We start from the raw sequence: 24,604 nt of genomic DNA on the forward strand, positions 1-24,604 counted from the left end.
TTTTTTTGGAGACAGAATGTCAACAGCTGTTGGAGAGGATACAGCCATGATCTAACAGAGAGGACAGGACCTCTGTAATCAAAAACATTTCCACAAGCTGGAACATATTAACATAAGGGATAAAGGGTGACAGTGCTAATGCTCCTTTAACATGATTTTTATTGGGTGAATGTGATTCTCAAGAACCACCCATGGTGTAAAGATGTATGTTGTCTAAACATACATTGTAGTTATTTACTTTATGTAGTAGTAGAATTTACCAGATGATGCAGACATTCTGGAGTAACCCTGTCTGTGAAAAAATTTATTCTGCTTTCCAAGTTTATCCTAAAGAGGATCTACAATCTGGACAACTGAAAACAGTATATTTAATAAATACTGTGTTCATCTACCAGCTTCTGTGTGTTCTTAAAGCACAACCTGAGAACCTGGTTCTTCCCACCTCACCCTCCAGAAATCCACAGATTCCACACTGGCACAAATTCTGTGCCTCATTGTTCTGTGGACTGTAGGGATTTATTGCTAAATGATTTTTAGCATTCAAATTGTAGAATTCTAGGCATGTTACAGTGTGTTCATTTCCCAGGTGGTCATCTACTAGCCTTTTTCTTCCAAGGGAAGAGGAGAGAGTTAAGTTCAAGATTCGTTGCAGCTGGACTGTACTCAAGCTGATGGGAATGTAGTGATAAGAGGCAAAGAATTTGAATTTATTACATTTTTCTTCCTATCCTGCTGCTGAGTACTGCAGTAATTTCGCTGTGCTTGTGTCCTTCGTAGTCAAACAAAATAAATGTATTGGAAAATATTTCATATAAAGTTTTTAATAAACTGTGACTGGGTAATGAAGTAACTCCCAACAGCCTGTGGGTGTTCAGTGGGAATAGAAGTGCTCAGGGTGTTCAGGTGGAGCTGAAGAAGGGTGTGGGAGACTTATGGCCTGGGAGAGCTATTCCCTCACCTGCAGAAGCTGAGCAGCCTCTCCATGTCTGTGCCTGTGTCTTTGACCCAGGGGCCTTGCTGATGGAGGTGAGGATAATTTGTCCATTTTTCCTCACTCCCCTGAGGTTTCTGTGTCACACCAGATAGTGTACTGGCCGGGCTTATTATGGTGGTATAACTGCCTGGTGGTAACAGCTTTTCTGTGGCTGTTGCCCTAACCTGTAGGGGTTTGTGTGCAAACCACATTTAAGCATGCCTAAATACTAAAGTTCAGTGTGTTTTCATTTAGGAAATTAGCAAAAAACCTCATCAAAGTGCTGTAAAATTGGAAGAAAACTTCAAACCATTGCAGGACAAGAAGAAGTATCGGCACAGACCTGAACCTCTCTTCATACCTCCTCCTTCCTTCAACTTCAGCATGTCCCATTCCGGTGCAACCCTGTACCAGAGTCAGCTTCGCTCTCCCCGTGTCCTTGGAGATCATCTGCTAGACCGGACGCATGAGCTCCCTCCCTACACTCCGCCACCGATGCTTAGTCCAGTTCGGCAAGGGTCTGGTCTCTTCAGCAGTGTTATCACATCATCTCATAGCACCTCACATACGCAGCTGCCACTTACTCCACTGACACCTACTCCACGGGTGCTCCTGTGTCGGTCTAGTAAGTATTACATTTACAGAGGGCAGTACATGCTAAATACCGCTGTTCTCTCTTCTGGTGTTACCGCATTGATGATTTCTACATGTGCTCACACACACAGCTGGTTCTGCTACTTCACAGGAAAAGTCTGTCTTTATCAGGGGTTTTGCCTTGGATGTTGTAGAGCAGGGGTCCTCAAACTATGGCCTGCGGGCCAGATACGGCCCCCCAGGGTCCTCAATCCAGCCCCCGGTATTTACAGAACCCCCCGTGCCCCACCCCACTGCTGGGGGTTGAGGGGGGAAACCAGGCAGCCGCAGATGACTGCCTGCCACTTCATCTGCTTGCCCCCTGTATAAAAAGTTTGAGGACCCCAGTTGTAGAGGGTGTTAAAGCATAAAGTGAACAGAGGAGCCTAACCAGCGAGTAAGGTTGTGATCTTTCAATGTGGTCTGCCTCAAGAAAAGACCACTATGTCTCATTACATCTGGGCCTTCTGAAGTGGAGGGAAAAGACCTGGTTTGAAACATGAGGTTCATTTTAAGTATTTGTCGTTCAGTGCTTCACAAGAAAAGGTGGTCAAGACAGCAGAAACCTCTGCAAGTTAGGATATTTGTTACCTTTAACAATTCAGACTGCTTCAATCTAAATATTGATAAAAGGTAGTTTTTGTTTAATAGACTGGAGTAATGTTGATGTTAATAGGGAGGTCGCAATGCAGTCCAGGAGATGGAGCATCAGCTGCATTGCAGTTATTACCAAAATACACTTTTAAACTCAAACTCCAATCTCTGTTTCAGATAGTATCGATGGAAGTGTAATTCCGGTGACGCCTGGGCCTGGAGAACAGACTGTTGAGCCGTAAGAAAAATAATACTGTTTTTATCACTGCTGTTGTAGACTGGCTCCAGCCTAGAGCGTGTAGCCTGAAGTGTTTTGTACTAAGCAGGTAGCGTTCAACTGCTTGAAGTCATGTTGGGCTGGACGCATTTAAGGTTGTTCTGGGTGGTGGCTGAGGACACTGAGAGCGAAATGACTGTGGGAGATGTAGATGTCATGGCTCAAAAACGCAGTAGGAGAGGTTTGGTGGGAACCACTGAAGCTGAAACACTGTATGGTTAGTGATGGCTGGGAAGAGGGCCATGAGGAAAAGAGATGCCGATCCAGTACTCTTGCTTTTATTTGTTATATTAACTGTGAAGTTTTGGAGAGGTATTACCTTCTAGGTTCTCCAGAGCAGACTGAAAACAGGGTTGTCTCTTCAGCAGTACTGTCTCTTTCTGCTCTCTGCTGAAGAGTGCCCTTCTCTGTGAAGCAGAATGTTACAGTTCCCGGCATCTCCCTCTTTGCTAGTCAGCATATATATAAGCTAGCTTAGGTTGTCCATAAGATATGTTGTCTCAGTATAGTTTTAAATTGTGTATCAAAATATTTGCCCCCAAGAGATTGGTGTTCTTTCATACTCAAAATACTTATCCCGCTGAGACTAATGCGTTGCGTAAAGCAATCTGACACAATTTCCTGCCACTCCAGTTTAATAGAAGTTTTGTTGGAAACAAAGTGAATGCTAATGTGACTTCTGGTTTTTCTGCAAGTTGTGTAGTTCAGTACTTATTTATTTGTCTTTACAGGCGAATCAATATTGGGTCCAGATTCCAGGCTGATATTCCTGAGCTGCAGGACAGATTGGTAATGGAGAGAGATGTGCACAAGGCTACTTTGGTTTGGAAACCGTGGCCAGAACTGGAGAACAAAGTCTTCCAACAAAGAGGTACAATACTTGCTGTTTTAGAAGTTCACATTGATTTCTCATGTGTATGCTGTACCAGATGTTCCAGAGAGTATTAATTACTGAGAATGCAGACCAAGAGACCAGAACTGCATGTTAAGGTTCACAGTAACAACATAATATAATGGCACTTAAAGGGAAGTCTGGGTGAACTGCTTTCTGGCAGCCAAGGGGGAAAGATCATTGCTGAGAGGTGTTTTTTTTTGGGGGGGACTGAAATTCCTGGTAAGGGCAGAGGTCACAGGTGAGAGGCAGCTGATGGCTTCTGGGCCTGTCCTGTGACCATAAGTGAGAGGAAATATGATGGGCTCAGTGGCTTCTGCCAGTCCTGAGAAAAGTTTATTTATTCCTGCTTCCCGCATGGTTCGTTTAGGCTTCTCTACCCTGGCTGGAGCCTTCTTGGCACAGCAACATCACTGGCCTGTGCAAACCACTGCCCCACAGCAGTAGCCTGTCCCATCCCAAGGGTGTGCTCTGCAAATCCCGTCACATCCCCTTCTCAGTGAGTGATCCTAAAACCAGGAGGTGAGGTGCTGGGGAGAGAGAGTATGAAAGCTGCTGCCCTGAGCTACATTATCGTTGAGTGGCGTTACAGAATCCTTGACTCTTGATGTTTGACTGACAGGCTACTGTATTAGCAGTAAAATGTTGACTTGTTTCTGACAGTGGAAGACCTTTTAAATATGAGCTGTTCCAGTGTGTTACCTGGTGGAGGAACTAACTCAGAATACGCTTTGCACTCTCTCTTTGAAGCAAAAGGAGATATTATGGTAAGATAAGAAGCTGAAAGGGGAGATGCGATCCTCTTCTGCAGATAAATTAACATGCTTTATTAAATGGATTTAGATATGGTTATATAAAAATAAATTTCTGATTGATTTGCAGTGATGCTTTAAACATCCTGTAACATTTTTGGGGAATGACTTTTTCCCTTTCATTCTTTAATAAATTTAAATTTCAAAGCAGCGTCTCTCTGAAGGCTTACTGTATATTTCATATAGATAAGATTACTTAGTTTATAGCCTTGGGGCTTTGAATTCTCCTAGTGCTTGCTCCAGCCCTGATATTTCACAAGCTTTATGTTTGGTCACAGAGACCTTAGTCCTCTTCTAGCACTTATAAAAAACGTTTTTTGTAGCAGCATTCACATCTACTTATTTGTTCAGAACTGTAAGGTAATTGCACACAGTTCTCGTATAAATAATGCATTTCAAATATTTGCATTGGTTTAGTGATGGAAATGTTATTAGCTAGGGCAAATGTCCATTTTGCCAGTGTTAGGGAAAGACAAGGCCCTGCACAGATTCCTGGAAAGTCAATTTAAAACAAAATGCAGCAGAACACAGCACTGAAATGAATCTTACAGTATTGTCTAATACAGTGGGTTTTAGCTTGTGTCCCAGTTTCCTTAGGCTGTTAGCTGTATCTGAGAGGTCTGAGACAGGTGACTGAACTTACTGCCAGAACGTGACACTTGCTAAACAGAGGGGTCTGTATTGTCAGGGAAAAATTTCAGAGATCCACAAATCACCTGTCTCCCTGATGTAAAGGAGGATTAACACTTGCTGTCATTCCTCACAGATGTTGACCTAAACAGATATTCCAAAAGATTTAATGGTATAAATATTAATGCTATCAAACCAACCATTAAATATTAGTATTAATTAACACCATCAAATCAAACACTATGAACATATTTGTATGTGTCAGGCAGAAGGGAGGGAAGAACTGGAAGTTGCTAAGTAATAGCTGCATTTGTGCTAATTAAGGCAGGACAGGTGTCCATTAGGCGCTGTTCTGTGAGGTACAGTGTTAATGTGCCTTGGAATAATTTGATGTGATTTTGTATGACAGAAAAGAAAAAAAAAGAGAGAAAATTAATTCATATCCTTGTACCAAATAGTCTTCTAATTGCAGTTGTATGTAGCAACTGACTGCATTTGCTAATTCTGGTTTTCCCTGCTTTTTAATTTAGGTTGCTCTTGAGAAGCTGCTGTTGAGAAAGCCAGTGAGATTGAAGTGTCATCCTTTAGCAAATTACCACTACGCTGGTAGGTTTCCTTGAGGTCTCTGTATTTTCTGGTATACGGAGTCTGAGGCTGGCATCCCAGGCTAGAGAATGGGTTCATGCTGCACTCTCTGCTGTCTGCTGCAGGGATGGCAGCATCTAATAGAGGGGTGATGTGGACAGTGCTGAGTGGTACCTGGAGCCTTTTGTTCCAAGTTTGGCAGTTTTTTACCTGACTGATGATGTACAGAAACTTTGCATCCATGTTGCTACATAGGGCCTACAGATTTAAAACTGTCTTGAGTAATTTTTTTTCCTCTTTCAAGCTAAAATTTAATTTGTTGATTTCCTTTGAAAACTGCTGCTGTTTGTAGATTATAATTTACTAGCAGTTAGGTCTTCATTTTCTGGTATGTAAATATCTACTGTCACGCCTTCCTTTTGAGGTGATGGTGCATGATAAATGAATATGATAATCGTGAGCATCCTTCCAAAGAAGCAGTGCCGTAACTCTCACTCATGTCTCAGTACTGGATTCAGAGCCTCTCTTTGTGTGGATCTAGCCTAAAAGAAACGCTTCTGGGATGGTGACTTCTGTAACAAACACAGCAGGAGCTGCATTTTGGTGATGAAGCAGAAGTGCCCTGTGAAATACACAATGCAGTGTTCAGCTCCTGGACTTGTGTTATGTCATCTAAGCATAGGCGGCAAATGTCTCTCCTCTGCAGCCCTCCACATTAGTGCTTAGTGCTTTGTAGTGGCTAACAGCTACTTGGACACACAGAATAGGGTTTTACCTAAGTGATTTAAGACTTCATCTCTAGTTTAGGCACAATAGGTAAGCCAAGAATCTCCCAGTGGTCAGTCAATCACAATGTTGAGGGTCATATACTCATTTCCAGTTACAGCTGTTGTACAACATAAGTATAGAAACAAGCTACTGCCTGGCTGTAGCAGCTTAGTGGAAAGACTCCCAAGTAACAAGGACTCTTTTGTCACCCAACACTTTAACCCCTTGGACTGAGAACAAGAACAGAAACATGTTTGATGGCAGTTGATAATAAGTGTGAATATATGTGAAAATCAGGTTTGGAGTCTTGTCTGGGGGAGATGCCTAGTGCCTTTAACAGCTCTGTTGCAGTCCAAAGGATGGACGTGGGGGTGGATGGAGAAGGAGGATATCACCCAGGAACTTTGACCAGGGTCTCTTGTCTGATGACACCAAATCATACGTGTGAACGGCAGCTCCCAGGGCATGAGAGCAGGAAGATGAGGAGATATCCCAGCAGCCTCATCCTGAATAAGCGATCTAACTAGCAGAGCAGATAAGAAAATTCTGCCTGTGTGGCAGAGGAGGAGGAACAGACTTTACTGAAGTAACCTCACAGTAGTTTTGGAAAGTGTTTTATTTTGATGTGGAGAGGAGCCAGGAGAGACTGTTCTGTTTAATCTTTCACGTGAGATGACACTAATCCTTGTTATCTAGCACTGAGACCTGTGAACAACAACATATCCCTATTTCTTAAACAGGAAAGGAAGCATGAAACAATCTCACCAGTCAGGATTTTAAGTACCATAAAATAACAAGACAAAGCATTACTTACTAATGCTTTTGAATGCAACGTGATTGCAACTTTTATTGACAGCCAAACTCTAGCACCATGCAGCAGCTCTTGAATAATAGTTATTTGTGGTTGATAATCAGCTACTCAAGGTATATGGAAATTTCTTACAAACTGGTGCATGAATAGCTTAATATAACTTCAAGTAGCATTTGTTTGGGTTAACTCTTCGGGCTTTCTGCTCCCTATTCAGAAATCAGCTTTCAGACACTGTCCTGTTGAAAGGCGGAATAGATCGAATGGCGCTGCCTCATGAGAATTAGCTGATACCACAAACAATACATAGCCAAACTCATTCTTAGCATTGCCCTCAAATGAGGGTACAAGTGAAGGGTACAAGGGCTTCTGAGGGAGGCAGGTTGTAAATTTGAGGCTTTTCTGTTGTGTGCCAGGAGAGCTGGGCATGCTGACCCCCAGGGCTGGTTAGAAGAACACCCTAATGTCTCTGCCCTAATACTTTGCCATCGGTATCTGTCAGGATGGTGTTTTCAGGAAGAGAGGGGGAACAGTGTATCTAATACAAGAGGAGCGCTGATGTAAATGCTTGAGTTGTTTTCATTTGAACAGTGGGATTTCTCAGGTCTGAATTTGAATTGCAGGAGAAATGGTCTCTGAAATAATGTTCAGGCAGTCCGGAAACTTCTTGTACATGCTGTGATAGGGTGTGGATCAGACCCAGCATATGCTCTGTGTAATGAATTTGAGCCACCTCTCAGGGGGCTCCCTGGGTACAGATGTAGTCCCCTTGAAACCCACGGGTCAGGCCCCAGAGACCCCAAATCTGAAGGTATTTATTGTCAGTTAATCAGTGTAATAACAATATGGCAGGTAAAACAAAATGTAGAATAAAAATCTAAACATAAAGACCAGCTTTAAAATTTTATCTGTGTTCCAAAGTCCAAAATTCTTTCCTGCTGCATTGCAGATCTCTCTCTATACATGTTCTCTATATCTCCCTCAAGCTAACAAGAGCAAAAGTGGTTTCCCAGCAACCAGAGTTAAAAACAGCTTTTCTTCTGTTTCTTTTCCTACACAGGATTTATTCTATTAATTAGGTTACTTCCAATTAACCCGCATAATCTTATAAGGGTCTCTGCTAATACCACAGCTATTGGGGAAACTCTGTAAGGCCTGAATCCTCTGTTAGGTGTACAATAAAACTAGTTCATAGAATTGATTCTATTTCTTGGGTTGGATGGTGGGGTTTTTTTGGTTTTTGTTTTTATGTTTGGGTTTTCAGAAGGGTAGGGTAGAGGCAAGAGAGCATGACTAGAGAGGTTTGCCAAAAACAAAAATTTTGTTGGTGCTGTCATGCTTTTTGAAGTTACATTTTGGCATAGTAGAGGAGGCCCCTGGACTGAATCAGTGCCTTTACCCCTGCCCAAAGGGAGGGTGAATGCAAATAACTTGCACGTGGTATAAGAAGGGAATGACACTGGTTCAGGGTGGGAAAGATTCAATGCCTGACATACTGATCTTCAGGTAATAACAGAATAAATAAACTTGTGGCTTGAAGCTAGTGCCTTTCTCTGATGCTTGAGAGCTTTAATGTAAATCTCTGTGGAAATAACTAATGCATGCTTATATCCAGTACTGGAATAGCCTGCAGAAAAGGTAATTTTGTAGTTTTCAGCATATGAAGGTGAGATACCTGCTCTAAGCTTGTGAGCCTGGGAGTCAACACTGAGAAGAAAAACATTTACAGCTAATAAAAAAAAAAAATCTATATACTTTTTATAGACATAAGTAACCTGTAGAGTTCAATACCATGCATGGTGCCAAGGCCAAGTTAATTGAATTTGGTGCAGAGGTAAGCATTTCTATGGAGAATAGTAACATTGACATGAATATTAGGGATTTCTTTTGATAAAAGTTTTAGATGAATCAGAAACTCTCAGGCAGACTGAAGTAGAATCTTCTTACAGTGTAAGTCATTTCAAAGGCATCCACTTTACGACTTCTTGCATATCCTTCCTTTAATATATGTAATGCTGCCACTCTTACAAACAGGGTGCTGCTTTGATGCAGTAGCGTAATCCTGTGTTTCTTCTCTTTGACTAATACTGAGGAAGCATAAATTCATTTCAATTTAAATGTTGATTTCATCTTTTCATGGGCAGTTAGGCTGGTGAAGCAAACACAGAATAATGATATTTGAAAGTTTTATGTACAGTTTCCATTAAATGATCAGAAAGCTCTTTGTGCATATTGCACATTGCTACAATCTCTGTCTACTTGTGATCTTTATCACAGAGGATTTAAGTGTTTTACCTCAAGTTGTACAAGTGGAGAGCTGCAAAAGGACCCTGTAAGAGTTATTGTCTGGAGAACAAAATGATAGATGAACTTCTGTGTAGTTCAGTATAAAGCAGCATATATAGGAATAAGCAATGCAAGCTTTACATATTGAGTTCTGTGGTGATACTTCTCAGTTAGAATGAGACTTTGAGATTATAATGCTGGTTCTGTGAAAGCATCAGCTCTATATTTTACAACAGCTAAAAATCCAAACAATTCAAATGTAAGAGACAGAGAACATGGTGATGCCACCGTGCCAGTCTGTGGATTGCTTATATGTTGACTGTTACATATCTTCCTGGTCCCTTTGTCCCTGCAGGAATGTTTTAGTGCTGGAAAAGGTTCAGGGAGGAACAGCAGTAGTGGCCAAAGGTGTGGGAGTGGCAGAAGAGACATGCATTCCTGAATAGTATGGAGCTGATGGTTGAGGTTGGGTTTACTTTCTCTTGAAGAATGGAAGGTCATCCAGGGAAGCTACTGGGAGTCAGGAAACAGAAAAGGAGGTGGCTCTTCATGTGGAGGGTCTACTGATCTGTGAAACTTCTTGGCAAGGGATTTTTTTTGGGTGTGAGAAGTTTAATTGGTTGAAAGAAAGAGTGGGTCAGCACTTACCAGGATAATTACTAAATAAGCAGATTGCAACAGACTCAGGAAATCCCCTGTGCCGAAAGTGATCGGAGGTTAGGAAGAATTAGGGAGAGGCATTGTAATTGCTTCCCCTGATCTTACTGTTCCCTAGGCAACTGCCTGTGACTGCTGCTGGAGATCAAATGCTGGTTAGATGGTCTTGAGGTCTGAGTCAGTACAGACATACTTATATTTGGGTAGCAGCAATCACTAGCATGTGCTTGAGGTTGCCCAGTTTTTGTTTCAGATAGTACATCAACATAAAGATAGTGGGGTTCAATCGTTTATAATGAATTCACTCTTCCTTTTTTTTAAGGATCTGACAAATGGACACATCAAGAAAGGAGGCTGTTCAAAGAGGCACTGTCCACCTACAGCAAAGATTTCATATTTGTACAGAAAATGGTAAGGCTATTTCTGTTCTGTCAATTGTTTTTTTCCATTTGCTGAATTCTGTTCCCTTTCATCTTCCTTCCAGTGCCAGACCAGCTTATTGCAGGCATAGAGCCGGCAGTAGTTATGAGAACACTAATAGGAGTGGTATATTCATTCCATTTGATTGTTTCTATGTGTGCAGCTGCAGCACCAGTAAAAAACAGTTAAAATTAAATTAAATCTGTTCATCTTGTGATTCCAGGTCTGAAAACTTTTACATATAATAACAAGTCATGGCATTTTATGTGTAAGAGAAGTATGGTGCTCCACTATCATCTTGGTGTTCTCTGGCCGTTTGTTAAAAGGTGCTTGAGTCACTGGCACTGAACCTTGCCCCAGAAAGGGTTGATGTCTGTTAAAAAAGGAGGAATGTGTTTGGGCTTAATTTTAGTGTTCCTGCCACAAAGTGGAAGAGACAAGTTGTACTCATCTTGGGGCAGAGTAGGTTACTTGTTAACTCATGCTGAAAAACATTGGCATTTTTGGGGAACCATGTCTTAATTTCTAGATTTCTTGATGGTATTGTACACTTGAGCTACAAAAGTATATTCTCAGTCATTTTCTGACTAGAGAATCCCAGAGAAATGTACTGAAATATTCAACACAGATTTGACTGAAAAACAGTAATGGAATTGTTCAACAGGAGTATTCCTGTTCTAGTCAAACTGTCTGGGGTTTTTTTGGCTTGTTTTTTTTTTTTCTCTATTTGAATTTTTGAGAAATAAAGCTTGTCTCTTGGAATATGTTAAAATTGTGTTGAATGAAAGCAAAACATTGAGACTGGATTATTTCTGCAATTACTTAAATACAGGTTAAGTCTAAGACAGTTGCACAGTGTGTGGAATACTACTATACCTGGAAGAAAATCTTGCGTTTGGGACGGAAACACAGAACACGTTTAGAGAAAAAGAGAGAAGAATGCCTGGTAAGTCTAAAATACTATGAAAAGGTTTAACACTTGATAATTTTTGTATTTATCCTGTTACAAGGAGAAGGTTGAACACAGATCTCTTCCAACTTAAATTACACTGTAATTCTAAATTATGTTCTGTATGAGCATTCTGTAACCTCAGCTACACCAAGGTATTGTGTTCCTGGACTGTAATGGGATAAAATTGTTTTGACTAGTGCATTATCTAACTCTAGTTCAGCAATTATGGGCTTTTGCTACTGATGAATCAGGTAAACCACTGGACATTATGCCTGTGCCTGTGTGCGCACGTGAAAGCTGCTCTCATATTCTAGTACAAATACCATTTACACAAACTGGCAATGCAATTCTTTGTGTTCAAGGTACGTATTGCTGGTAGTCAGAGTAGTTTTAAGAGATGTGGGGTTTTATTTTTAAATAAGTAATTTAATTTGAGAATATAGCATCCATTGCCATTCTAACAGCTGGGGAAGAGTATTGTGCTTTGGTATCTGTAGATTCGTGGAACCACAGCTCTGTAGTAGAGATGGTGGGTGTTTTGAGCATTGCAGTGAAGCTGCATGAGCTATAGCTTGATTGTTAAGGGGTGGTGGTTCCAGCAAGACCAGAAGTTCATTCAGGATGGGGAAAAAATACTGAAACCCGGACACAGACTTGACTAAGCAATATGCTGTTCCAGTACTGTCTGTGTCTTACTATCCAGTACTGTCTGTCTTTGACCATATTTATAGTATTTCTTAAATGCACTGTCTATTTCAGACAAGTGGAGAAGAGGAAGTGTTAGAGGAAGATGAGGAGACTGAAGAAGACAGAAAAGATGAAAGGGAAATGCAGAAGTCTCCTGACCCACCAGCTATCCCTCTTGTTGGACCTATAGATCTGCCTGCACTTCAGAGTCTTTCACTTTCTTCATCTTCCTTCATCTGTGAAATGCCAAACTGTGGTGCCGTACGTGTGTGTGGTATATTTAATAGTAGGGGGATTGTATACTAGGGAATTGTGATTTTGGAAATTCCTGGTCAGTAATATCTCCTGAATATCTTTGGACAAATCATTTTGTCTGCTCTTAATTCCCACTTTACAACATATAGGCAATTTGCTGATCTGTACGTAAAATTGAATCCCTAGATGTAGAAATACTATATGGTAACAGGTCTGACTACCTTTTTGTCATACAACTGTAGTAATAGCTCACCGCTTTGTTTTATTATGACTAAGTTTCTTTAACTCTAGTGGGATATAGCTGAGAGCAAGCAGCATTTAACCAAGCAGATTATATTAGACGTGTACAGTTATTCTGTTGTAATATGCATTCAGCGTACTTCTTTCTGAAGTTCCTGTTCCAGTGCAGTATTTCTTGGTTTTTATTTTTTCTTTCTTCCCTCCACCCTACTCCCTGTCAGGTGTTCAGTTCCCGACAAGCACTGAATGGCCATGCTCGCATTCATGGAGGTACTAATCAGGTGACAAAACCACGATGCACCATCCCGGGCACTAAGCAGAAATCTGGTACGCAGAGCGGATACTGCTCCATCAAGAGTTCACCTGCCCACAGCACAACAAGTGGTGAGACTGACCCAACAACAATTTTTCCTTGCAAGGAGTGTGGCAAGTAAGTGAATATGACTGTATGCAGTACTACATCACATTTGCCTATTTATATTCCAGATGAATAGTGTTGTGACAAACTCTTTATGTTTGTTCTGATGGTGTCAAAGAACAGTTTCCATCCCCTTGGATAACATGTCCTCTTACCAAAACCTTCAGAGATTGGTTCCATGATGTTTTTGATTCTTCCCCTGCAGTATTTACTCCAATTTTCCTGAAGCCATTTACTTGCTGGAATTTCTACATCTGACAGTCCAGCTTTGTCCTTTATCACAGATTTGCATGTGACAGTGGGCAACTTTCTCTGTGTTTCTGTGCTTGAGTTTGCCCATCTTAATATGGGATTCTTTTCCCCTGTTGTGCTTAGTTTCACAACAATCCTGCACAGGGAGAATTAGGTTGCACATAGATACTGAAGCAACTGTGGGAGCTACAAAGTACTTCTGACAGAGTCAGAGTGGGCCATTTTGATACTGTCAGGATGCATAAATCTGGTAGTCTGTCCCTGAAATTCTCACCATGGCATCGCAGACTTCACTGACTTCTATTTCAGGACAAGGAAGCAAATGTACTGATAAGTTGTTGAGTCTCTTTTGGCTCACTTCATCAAAAGCAATGCATTTTTAGCTGATTTTTTTTTCCTTTAAAATTTAGGGTATTTTTCAAAATCAAAAGCCGCAATGCTCATATGAAGACTCACAGACAACACGAAGAACAGCAAAGGCAGAAGGCTCAGAAAGCTGCTGTGGCTGCAGAAATGGCAGCCACCATCACAAGAACTACTGGGCCTGTTGGGTGTAGTTTGATTCCTCTGGATCACATGAGTTTGGTTAAACACGTTGGAAATGTCGGTGACATTGATGATGATGTTGTTCAGGAGCTGGGTGATGTCATGGAAGAGAATGAAGTCATGGATGCTGACCTTCTATTGGATGATGAAGATGCAGATCTACTGCAGGATGATGCTGAGTTGTAAATAAAGTTGTTTGATAAAGACAGCTACTGAGCACACCCTGAATGGATCATTCAGGAAACCTGGACTGCTCCTTTGTTCCCCATTGATTGTAAACTACCTGTTGAAAATGAAATTCTTTTATCCAGGTCTAGAAAAAAAAAGAAATCTGCTTTTTTCCCTTTTTTTTTATTAATTTGTGTTTTGGGGGAAAAATAAATAATTGGTACAAATATTCTTACAAGGTGTTTTTATCTGAGCTCATTTTGCTGATAACTTCCAAGGCCACTAATTACAGAAGTTCACAGTTCTGCTATCACTTCCCTCCAGATGGTCCCGGTAAGATCTTTAGTCCTTAACTCTTCCAAGTTTCATTTTACCCCAATTACAAGAATGATCTTCATACACTTTCGATAAAAGTGTATTTTTTTTTTTTTGTGTGCCTATACTGGATCACTTCCAGCATTTTCTAGAGACTAAATGTCATCTCTGCTAAGGAAATTATTAAATTCTTTGTCTTTGTGCTGTCATTTTAAGGGAGGTGGAGGAAAAAAATGTATCTGATTTTACTGTGAAATACTACAGACGATACAGCCACTCTTGTAATTATCACAGTACTTTTTCGGTTCCGTCTTGCCTTAGTGCATACATCTTAGGCTATTCATAAAAGCGTTGGTTACACTGTACGTCTTAGAGCTTCCATTTTAGCAAGGTTTTGATCTGCTGAATTTAAAGTGACCTGATTCAAGGGTTGAGGAAAGATGATCATACTGTGGTTCACGTCATCTGATGGGAACACTGAATCAGGAGCACCACCCTGGTAATCAGATTGCACTGGAAATATATTTTGCTGTGACAATGAATCACACTTTTGAATAACCATCTCGGTGGTTTTAGAAGACTGCATGCTCAAGCAGTGCAGCAGCTTGCTCTCTCACCAGGCAAATACAGGGAGACATTCTTGCCCATGGAACGGAGACTGATGGAGTACATTCCTTCAGCGCAAATTAGTTATTACTTGTAGGCATGAAATGTAACTCTTGTGCCATTTTCAGTCCTCCTCATTACATCAAACTCAAATGTTGTTTACTTAGTAAAACATAGTCCAAAAGTGATTTGACATGGCTGCTTGATTACAGTTTCTCCTCCCTTAAGTTCACATCTACATGCTGCGTGTCCAACACCATTTATATAAATTTAGATTTGGTTCTCTAAGTAAATAGCATCTCAGAAGAATTGTACCTTGTAGAATTAAAGAATTCAGAAAGAACCGGAGTTAGGTTGAATGGACCTTTAATTACAGAATGTGAATACTGATTTTAGAGCTTTCACAGGTAGCAGCACTGATTTTCTTGTGAATTTTGCACAGTAGAAGAGTATTGCTAACTTTATAAAATATTTTATAAGATTGATTTCAGATCTTCCAGATTTAAGAGTTGTTTGGGTTTTTTATGGGTTGGGTTTGGTTTTATTGGTGGGTTGTTGGGTGGTTTTTTTGCCACGTTCCTAACATCTTAAGCAGAATCTGAGAGATGGTGGGTCTTATTTTCTACTATCTTTCTTCCTTGTATAACTATGCAAAATGAGGGTAAATCACAGTACTTCTGGATAAGGAGTATCGGACCACACAAGTTCAAAACCAGTGGGACTCATTGGCGGAGAGGTGCCTTCTCTGTCACAGCCAAACGTCCTGAGGTTTCTACTTTAAAGTTGAATGTTCTGATGCTGAAGAACAACCCTTCAGGAGAAATCACTTCTCAGTTTCTGGTTGGTGAAGTTCCTGTGTACATGGTTGGTTTTAGTTTCTGGGGGGTTGTTCTAGAGGATTTTTTTAGTTGGTTTTGACCAGTGGGTGGAATTTTGCTCCCTCTGCTGCATGAGGGATGATGTTCTTAATTAGCGTACTTAGAAGATTTAGGAGATCAGGCAGCCAGCCTCCTTTTCTTCTCCAAACTGCCAGTCAGCGTGCTCCCCAGCAGTTCCTGTCCATGCTGTGACATGTTACTTGTACAGGGGCCATGCAACCCAGGTTCAGCAGACTGGGTGCTCAGCTGTATGCTGCCAAACGGATCCACTGATAATAAATCTTACAGACTGTGCAAGTCGTAGTGTTTTGCAAAGTTGAGGCTTTTGAGAGCTGTAACTTGTGCTGGCTTTTAGAAAAAGCCTGGCAGAGTCTACTCTTTCTTTTCCAAACTTGTATCATTTTGAATTTTTAAGGATCTTTCTGAGAAAGGCTACTTCACTGGAAAATGGTTACATGTTTTCAGATTCCTCTATTAATGGGAAAAAATTGAGCGTTTAAGAAAAGTGATAATTGAAGTCAGAACAGTGTGAAATATAGTAGAAACTTGTGGGCTTGATTTTTGAAGAGCAGCTCTGTATTAAAGAATCTACAGTGGAACTTTTCTAGCAACAATTGGACAGCTATCTGTGCTAAACCTAGTGTATATATAAATATGTATACACATATATACACCTGGTTCTGTAACGTTAATTGGGTGCTGTTTTGTTGTTTAGCCAAGAAGATAATAGAACAACAACAACCAAAGAAGTTACTCATAAAGGAAAAGAGGAAATGCACATTTCTTAAGCAGTACAGAATCTAGGCCTCAAACGTTGACTTCATTATTATTGTTGCATGGGCTGATGTTAAACAGATGCTGTTCTGCCTATTTGTACATAAATCAGACAGTTTTATTTCAGAGAAGTTGTTTTATTGCTGATGGTTGATGATGGGAAACTGTTCACTGTTGAACTTAGTCCTCTTTGATAAAACCTGTACATACAGAAAACATATTTTATGAGAAAAATCTTATTTTCAATATTTAACTGTTATTTTATTAGAAGATGGTTGTAAATATTTTAGGTTCTTCAGTGTAAAAAGCAGACTGTAACTTTAGGTGGCAGAGGAAGTAACAATAAAAAACTATACATTTAATATAGCTTGTGATCTATGCTGGTTTCAGGTTCCTGCTGTTAGCATTTGATGTGCACACAGCTTAATTTCAGGTTAAAGTCTACCTGGATGTGTGCATTAGGGTGGCTTAGTGGCACGAATTAGTACTTTCCTTTCCTTTCCTTTCCTTTAAATATTTGGTACAGATGAGAACCTGTGTTGTAGTATTAACTGTTATTTGTATATGTAAAAAGAAAAGGGTTTATATGGTGCTTCCAGTAATTTATGTACTTCGGTAAAATACAGTTGGCTGGGTTTTGCTAACAGGCTTATATACCTTTCTAAAGTATTTTTAAGAAGTGGAGAAGGTTAAAAACTAGGTTCACGTGTGTGTGTTTTTTCAAAGGATTCCTAAATCGTTCCAGGCAAGAAAGAACCGAAATTTTTACAATTTTTATGTATTCACTGCTGTACAGTTGGGTGGGCATAACTGTTCTTGGCAGGAACCAGTTGTAGTAAAAAGCGTTCTCAGGGGGAGAGAGCTGAAGAAACCTCCTTTACCTCTCACCTTCACCTCCTCGGAAAACAGAAGCAAACAACAAACTGTCACAGCCTGCCTCGGGCTCGGAAAAACTTAGCAATTCCCGCTTTCTGCCCTACGGCAGCGGGTCTCCCGTCTGGGAGAACGCGACGCGGAGCGTATGTGAGGGGAGTGGGGAGGGGAGGGGGCGGCCGTTGGCGGGAAAGAAGCTGGGGCGCGCGCCGAGGTCCTTCACTGAGGACAGGCGCGGACGGCGCTGGGGAGACGAGTTGGGAGCTCGTATGGCGCCCGCCGGGCGCCATACGAGCTCCCAACTCGTCTCCCCAGCGCCGTCCGCGCCGCGGCTCTGCCGGACGATGCCGCAGTGCCCCCGCCTCAGCGGGGGGTGCTTGATCCGCCATGGCGGCGGGGGCGCTCGCCTGTCGCCTGGGTTTTCAGGGGGGAAGGGGTGGCGGATGAGGCCGCTCTTCTTCCGGGCCGTGCGCTATGGTCAGCGGGTTGAGGCAACATGGCGGCGCGTTGGCTTTGTCAGCGGCTCTGTCAGGTGGGGTGTGTGGCTGGAGAAGGGACGGGTGAGCCCCGTTTTCCTTCTCCTTTCCTTCGGCGGCTTTGCTCCTGAGGGGAAAGGCAGCTGGAGCAGCGCCCCTCGCGTAGGCTCAGCCGCACGGCTGAGGGCCGGTGCTCGGCGCTGTGCAAACCCCGCCATCGCGTCGCCGGTGCGAGCTGGATTGGAGCCGGCCTGCCCGCCTCGGTGGGCTCCCGCGGGCAGCGGACATCGCAAGTGGTTTCCTTTTGGCTGCGGGAGGGTTGGGGTCTTACAGCGCGGGGCCCGTGCTCAGAAGTCGCTCCTGTAGTCGTGTGTTTGCGGCGGGTATTCTGGGTGTGAGGGATGATGGAGAATAGATGACTTAGATTTGGAGGTGATGCGCCAAGCCTGTTTGTAGTCTTAAAGTTTCAAATCTTGAAGTTGTAGCGTAAAAATACAGGGAAACTCTTCATACTACCGCTGTTTTCTGCAGGTTTTGATTTCTCAAGAGTGATTGCCATCTCTCAAGTTGAGGAAATTTGATGTTAGTGGCTTCCTCCTCATTTTCTGAAGCTCTAAACTCTCTCCTATGTATGTGCTGTATTCTGGACTTGCTTATCTTTCAGTCATCTGCCTCCTCCTGAGAACTTAGGCATCTCTCAGCCAAACAAAATTAAGGCTATTTTGTATTAGGAGAGGGGTAATTCTGTTATTGGGAAATTGAATTCTGTTATGTTGCAGTCTGAGTGTCTTTTCCACTGTCTGTGAGGGCCATTAGCAAAAATGCATCAAGTATACCTAAATCGGAGAATGAAGTAAGCTGTTAAAATATACTTTACTGCCTGCTGGATACCATTATTACTACCTGGGGTATTCAGTATATCATTTTCTCAAAATTTGCACAGAGCACCTTTAATTTTATTTTACAGAAACTTTTGACTTGATGTGTACCTGCATAATTAGGAACAAAAGGGATGGTACGTGGTGGGAATAATATGTGCAATCATAGAATATTGTAAAGGCTGTGGGATAGAATTCTACTGGTTTATCATGTTTTGTTTTATTAATCTTTATTACATGAAGAGTGAAACAACTTCTTTGTATCCAAAACCACATAACACGATGTGCTATGTGTGTATATCTTTGTGTGCACATGATAAAACCATATTACAAGGTCAAGCAGTTAGAAGTACAAGAATACATAGCAGAGACTGCATACACACAACCCCCCAAAAAAAACCAGGTACAACTTTTAGCTACAGTTCCAGTCAGTAGTCTTAGTTTGTCATCTGGGGTCAGGTTCTGTGCCATATACTTGCACACACAGTTTAAGCCTTTCACTGAATATGATCTTTTGTGCCCGTGGGCTTGTCTGCTCCCTGGAGTGATGTCAGGTGGTGATGTTAGTGTATTTCATATTAGTGTTGAATCAGTATTCTGAGTGCAGAGATAAAGAGAACTGAACTGCAAAGATAAAGATAATTTTATCAGATGTATTTCTTTAATTTTACATATTAAGGTTCAAGCAGTGCCCAACATGAACTTTGAAACTTTCTGAATCGTTATCAGCTATAGTGGCAAATATTCAGTGCTCCTACCTAAAGTTTTTTATGGCGTCATGCACTTAATAATGGAACATTAGTGCTCATTTGTGAACATCTCGGTTTGAAAGGCTTGCCTAAAGGAACACATTGAGCTGTGCTCTCCAGTCAGCTTTGTAAACAGGAAACTCTCCTCCCTCTTCCTGCAGTCATCTTCTTATTGCAGAATTTGTAGGATAAGTAGTGAGTGAATGAGGCAGAATTACTTCAGAAAACAGTTTCATTCACTGCTGATATATAATTAATAAATAATGCATACTGGAGAAGGTTAGGGACCTGATAGAAACATGTAATTAGTTATACATATCCATGAGTGACTAAATTAAGATTACCTGGAAAAGTGTCAGTTCTGGCTGTTTTCTGATGTTTTGATTGTAGTCACCTGCATAAATCATGTGTGAGGTATCTGTCTTCTCTGTTACAGTGATGACTCCAGCACCTCTGAAGTAAAGAGTATCAGGGGGCTGCATAAGTAGCTAGTTTTCCTTCAGCATTCTGCTTCAGCCCAAAGTTTCTCTTAAGCAAGTGAAAGTTCTGGCTCCTGTGGTGTTTTTCCCCCCTCAAGTAGCCTATAACTTTGCCAAATTGAGAATTAGTGGAAGGAAGCTAGAAGCCACGTAATACTCTGAAGGGAGTGATCATTCTAGTATGCAAGACAGTAATGTTACATCTTGATTAACAGTTGTATTTCCTTTTTTAACACAGAAGAGTCATGTTATCTTTTAAATATGGTTCATTTACATGTTAAAAGTTTTCTATTTAAATGTTCTTTTCAAAAGAAAAGTGTTCAAATCACAAGGAACTTTTTGCTGAAAAAAAAGGAAAATTACCAGTTAAATTCAAAAGTTGAATTTTTGCATTTTAAGATACTGTTTTCAATTGCGTTTACAACAGCAAGTTCCACTTAGGCTTGTCACTTGATGAAACTAATATATGTTGTACTATGGAAATAAAGGGAAAACATTATCGTGTACAGAAATGATACCTCATGCCACCCAGAATACATTTTTCTGCTAAACAAAATGCTTTGTGATTGCTCTTCAGGTGCCTTGTTAGTAATAAGTGCATACTGTTACAGTGTGCTCTTAATGTGTTCCTTTTTTTAGGTGCTGTGAGTATACTAAAATTCATTTCCATGCTCCTGTTTTTCTGCATTTTCCAACAGATCAAGCTTTCTAGTTTGGCAGATCAATACCTAGGAATGTGTTATGCTCTGGTGTGCAAAAAAGTAACCTTTAATAAACCTGTATTAACTGGCTATTTTCCAGCTTGGGGAGGAAAAAGCTATAACCTATTTGTTTTATACAGGGATCACCTTTTTCTGTCAATTATGCAAGCAGAATTATGCAAAAGCAGTGTTTTCTTCTGTAAGTATCAAAGGCACTCCTTATTCCCACTTCTTCTCCACACTTCCTAAAAAATCCAACTTTAACAACTTATTTTATGTTTCTCCTATTACCACATTTCTAGAAACTCTGGCTTGATGGGAGCACGGCTGGCTGGATCCCATGTTGATGCACAGGAGCGTAAGACTAATCCTTTGGTAAGTGTTTTATAGAATGGTATTTTGTATATTGTCTTAGTAACAGAGAGGGTGTACAGAAAAGGTAGAATTCCTTTATTGCAGCTTTGTTAAATTCTGTCTTAATGACATCAGATTTGCTGTAGAGAAAGAAACATTTGAGATTATTGGGATTTGAGGTTTTTTTTCTTTCCCCCCACCCTCCCCAGCAAGATTTCTGTAGCTCTCAGTTGTCTTTCCTCCTCTGTGCAGCTGTAACTCTATGAAATACTAGATTTTTGGCCACATTCAGTTTGGTGCCTGCAGCAGCTTAGCCAGCCTAAGGCCTTTGTCTTTGGCTTGGAAGCTGGGAGCCCAGGGCTGATGAGGTGGGAAGTTCATGAAGGCATGTGGTGGGTATCTTGCTTTTAGAATATGAATGCCTTGATTTTTACTAGGACTTCAGAAACACATGCCTGCTCTGTATAATACGTGCAAGCAAGCCAAAATCTTACAGGCAGTATTAGATATACAGTGCAGATCCAGCCTTCCTGTCATGTCTGGTACGTGCTGGATTTACTATGCTAAACTGTCTGGGAGTAAACTTGTGGGAAAAATCAGTGCTTCCTAGACACATCAAGGGTTTTCAGATGATCAGTGAGCACGGGCCACCAGCGTTTGAAGCTCTAACTAGAATTCATAAATTTTTAACAGAAAGTCGTAAGTTTTGTGCCTGTACAAACATAAAGGATAATATGCCTGGGGAGTTTTACTGTGGTTAAAGTAGCCTTATAACTGACTTAGTAAGGTGAGAATTCTGGTTACTTTCCATAGTGTTCTAGTTACTGTCCATACCCAAGTGAGGTCTGAGAATTCAGGTATTCTGGCACTGCAATTTAAAATACAAATATTGCTGCTCCAGACTTGCTTTAAGAATGAGTTTCATTCTTGCTTTTGCTATTGTTGTCCTCATATTTATCTGTCATTCCCTTTCCTTTTCTGAGAAGGAATTTTACCTAAATGTTCAGAAGTTAGGTATCTCTTCATGCTTTTGCCTTCCCTGGTAAGAGTGAGAACTGTCAGTCGAGGTAGTACTGTGAACCTCTTTCAGATAAACTAAAATAAGCAGCTAACAGTGTGTGGGTTTTTTCCTCTTCTACAAATGATGTCCACAGGCTAAGAAAATATGCAGTGCGTGCATTAATTAAGGGGAGCATGGAGTGGTAACTCATGTCCTTTCTTTAAAAATGCAGATAACTATTTCAGATGAGCCAGAAACGCTGTACAAGAGATTGTCCCTTTTAGTTAAAGGCCACGATAAAGCTGTGTTGGACAGCTATGAATATTTTGCAGTACTTGCAGCTGAAGAACTTGGCATCTCTGTTGAAAAAGTGTAAGTAACTGATCTGTAGAGCGATGTGGTGTCAGATGTTTCCTACTTAATCTGCTGTAACTCAGATTCTCTGCTTAGACGTATTTTCTTTTTTTTTTGGAAGAAACAGGTATAATCTGACATTTTTTTCTCAGATTATACGTTTTAACACTTCATAGATGGCAGCACAGTGATGAGAAAGCAGCAGCAGCTCTATGCTCAGTGCTGCCATAGATGAAATGCATTTTAACTACCTGAAGTATATTGACAGTACTTTAAGTGCAGCTATCAGTGCTCTAGCTTCCCTGAAACTAATGCTAGTTAATACCTGAGTATTAACCGTGCCAATGTGGCTTAATAATAAATTGTACCGGTGTTTAATACTTCCTTGTAGGTCTAAATGTCAAATAAGAACAGGGATTTCAGCATAATCTTTCAGATAATTTGTATTAGCATCTTTTATATAAAATGACATTTTTTTTTTTTGCTTTGTTCAGACATAAACCTCCGAAGAAGATAGAACGATTGACACTTTTAAAATCTGTACACATTTACAAGAAACACAGAGTTCAGTATGAAATGAGAACACATTACATGTGTTTGGAGGTAAGAGAGGTGTGGGGGAAAAAAAGTATGTTCTAGGTGCACAATCTAAAGATGTTAATAGATGTTAGTACAGGAGCGAACACAGACTTCCTATTTACTTGGATTGGGGAACAGAGTGCAGGAAATGGCAGAAAAGAGCTGACCTAGGTACATCAAATGTGACACAAATTATTCTGAATGTACAGCCTACATAAGTTTTGGATTTAAAGACCGATTTTGACCATCATCTTAACAGCTGAAAATTATTTAAAAATAAGGTAGAATTGAGGGTTATCTTTATATGTTTTATGCTCTTGGTTTCCAGGCATTAGTGGGATGGGAACTTTGTGAGGAAGGAAGGAAGGTGTAGCTAAATTATTGCAACTACCAGTCACTAAGGGTTCTGTTCTCTTTGTGAGTTTGTCTGATGTTTCTGAACACAGATACTTTTGTCCTATGCAACATCATGTGGCAATCTAGAACTGCGTGGGGGATATACAAGAAAGGAAGTGTATACAAACCACTAGCTTTACAGCTGGTGACACAGACTTCTGTACTGTTTAGAACACAGCTGTGGCTGACTTTCTTAGAAGAAGGGTTTGCTGTCAGCATTTTGTGGTTCCTGGGTGTCTTACTGTGTATTTGCATAGTGCTTAGCAAAATGGGACTTTGCTTTAAGTCCCCAGACATCAGTGCAGTACAGATGTCTGCCCACAAACCATAAGCACTATTTCTGCCATCCAGAAGAAACTAGAAAACCAGTAATTCAATGGAATTCCAGAGTTGCAGGATTTACAAGCTTGAACTTTGAGAGTAGACAAAACCTGGTAATTCTTGCATAACCTGTAGTTCATTTCCTCTGACACCTGTAGTGTTAAGATCCATCACTTCCATCATAATCAAGATGTGATCACAGGCAGTATGCACAGTTCTGCGGAGTTCTTTTTATTACTTCATACTTGCTTGAGAACTGTGTGCTGCTCAGCTGCCTCTGTTCAGTATTATGGAAGCTGCCTTCCTGTGAGATGTTAGGTCCCATAGCAAGAACTACAAAACCTAGAGCAAAGTAATTTTTTTCGTATTTGAACTGATAATAATGGTAATTCATTAAAAAACATTACTTCTGTTTTAGTTAAAATACCTAACAAGCAGTACTGCTGCAGTTTACTTGGAGTATGTTCAACGAAACTTACCTGAAGGGGTTGCCATGGAAGTAAAAAAGGTGAGTTTCTACCTCAAATTATTAACTGTTATGCAACTAAGTCCTGAAGCAAGTACCAATAACTACTGAAGTCTTTAGAAAGTTAGCAAGACGAAATGCCTGTAGTTTGAAAGGAGTATTTTCCAAGTACTGGTGGTAAACTGCATTGCTTGAAAACGCCACTAGATGGCATTTGTAATCGGATGAATATTCCAAACCAGACTGAAAAAAGCAAAGTAGTTAGATGTTAACTACTTGGTATGACAAACGGTTGCTTTAATTTCCTTTTAGACTAAGATAGAGAAAATACCCGAACACATTCAGGAACCAGTCTGGGATACACGACCTCAAGTAGAAGAAACTGAAGTCAAGTCATGAACTCACCAGGTACTTGGCTCCGATAGTGCTGAAATTAGTTGCTGCTATCAACCTAATTTACTGAGACAGTCTACTGTTAAATAAAAGTTCTTTTATAAAGTAATTATATAAACTCTTGTTTCATCAAGTTATTCGTGATCATAATTCCAGTAC

The 24,604-nt window shown here is 40.7% G+C and overlaps 2 protein-coding genes across 13 annotated transcripts in view; both read left to right on the top strand.

The window, feature by feature from the left end:
- Positions 1–14,084, top strand: part of TRERF1 (transcriptional regulating factor 1) — a 100,627-nt gene extending 86,543 nt beyond the window's left edge. For all 10 annotated transcript variants that reach the window (XM_040612088.1, XM_040612090.1, XM_040612087.1 and 7 more), the window contains 10 exons: positions 1,229–1,598; positions 2,378–2,438; positions 3,209–3,348; positions 4,033–4,136; positions 5,342–5,417; positions 10,238–10,326; positions 11,168–11,281; positions 12,047–12,235; positions 12,691–12,899; positions 13,550–14,084. In XM_040612088.1, coding sequence (XP_040468022.1) covers positions 1,229–1,598; positions 2,378–2,438; positions 3,209–3,348; positions 4,033–4,136; positions 5,342–5,417; positions 10,238–10,326; positions 11,168–11,281; positions 12,047–12,235; positions 12,691–12,899; positions 13,550–13,871 — 1,674 coding nt within the window. In that variant the 3' untranslated portion in view covers positions 13,872–14,084. The remainder of the gene's footprint in view (positions 1–1,228; positions 1,599–2,377; positions 2,439–3,208; positions 3,349–4,032; positions 4,137–5,341; positions 5,418–10,237; positions 10,327–11,167; positions 11,282–12,046; positions 12,236–12,690; positions 12,900–13,549) is intronic.
- Positions 14,085–17,627: 3,543 nt separating this feature from the next.
- MRPS10 (mitochondrial ribosomal protein S10) lies at positions 17,628–24,554 on the top strand. 3 transcript variants are annotated; one of them, XM_040611645.1, is made up of 8 exons: positions 17,764–17,831; positions 18,307–18,404; positions 20,723–20,781; positions 20,885–20,957; positions 22,169–22,308; positions 22,785–22,893; positions 24,005–24,094; positions 24,365–24,554. In XM_040611645.1, exons 3-8 carry the CDS (start codon positions 20,759–20,761, stop codon positions 24,449–24,451), a joined length of 522 nt encoding a protein of 173 aa, XP_040467579.1. In that variant the 5' UTR covers positions 17,764–17,831; positions 18,307–18,404; positions 20,723–20,758; the 3' UTR covers positions 24,452–24,554. The 3 variants fall into 3 exon arrangements, with proteins under 3 accessions (XP_040467577.1, XP_040467578.1, XP_040467579.1); XM_040611643.1 differs by lacking the exon at positions 18,307–18,404 and having other exon boundaries at positions 17,628–17,859; XM_040611644.1 differs by lacking the exon at positions 18,307–18,404 and having other exon boundaries at positions 17,724–17,831.
- Positions 24,555–24,604: the final 50 nt, after the last annotated feature.

Source organism: Falco naumanni, chromosome 12, assembly GCF_017639655.2.
Source record: "Falco naumanni isolate bFalNau1 chromosome 12, bFalNau1.pat, whole genome shotgun sequence".
Classification (NCBI taxonomy): Eukaryota; Metazoa; Chordata; class Aves; order Falconiformes; family Falconidae; genus Falco; species Falco naumanni.

Excerpts from the sequence above, each read along its gene's own strand:
- MRPS10 (XM_040611643.1), top strand. The coding sequence starts at position 17,644 with ATGCCGCAGTGCCCCCGCCTCAGCGGGGGGTGCTTGATCCGCCATGGC. Across the intron at positions 17,860-20,722 it reads TGTGGCTGGAGAAGGGACGG|GGATCACCTTTTTCTGTCAA; the intron begins GTGAGCCCCGTT and ends TGTTTTATACAG. Across the intron at positions 24,095-24,364 it reads TTGCCATGGAAGTAAAAAAG|ACTAAGATAGAGAAAATACC; the intron begins GTGAGTTTCTAC and ends ATTTCCTTTTAG.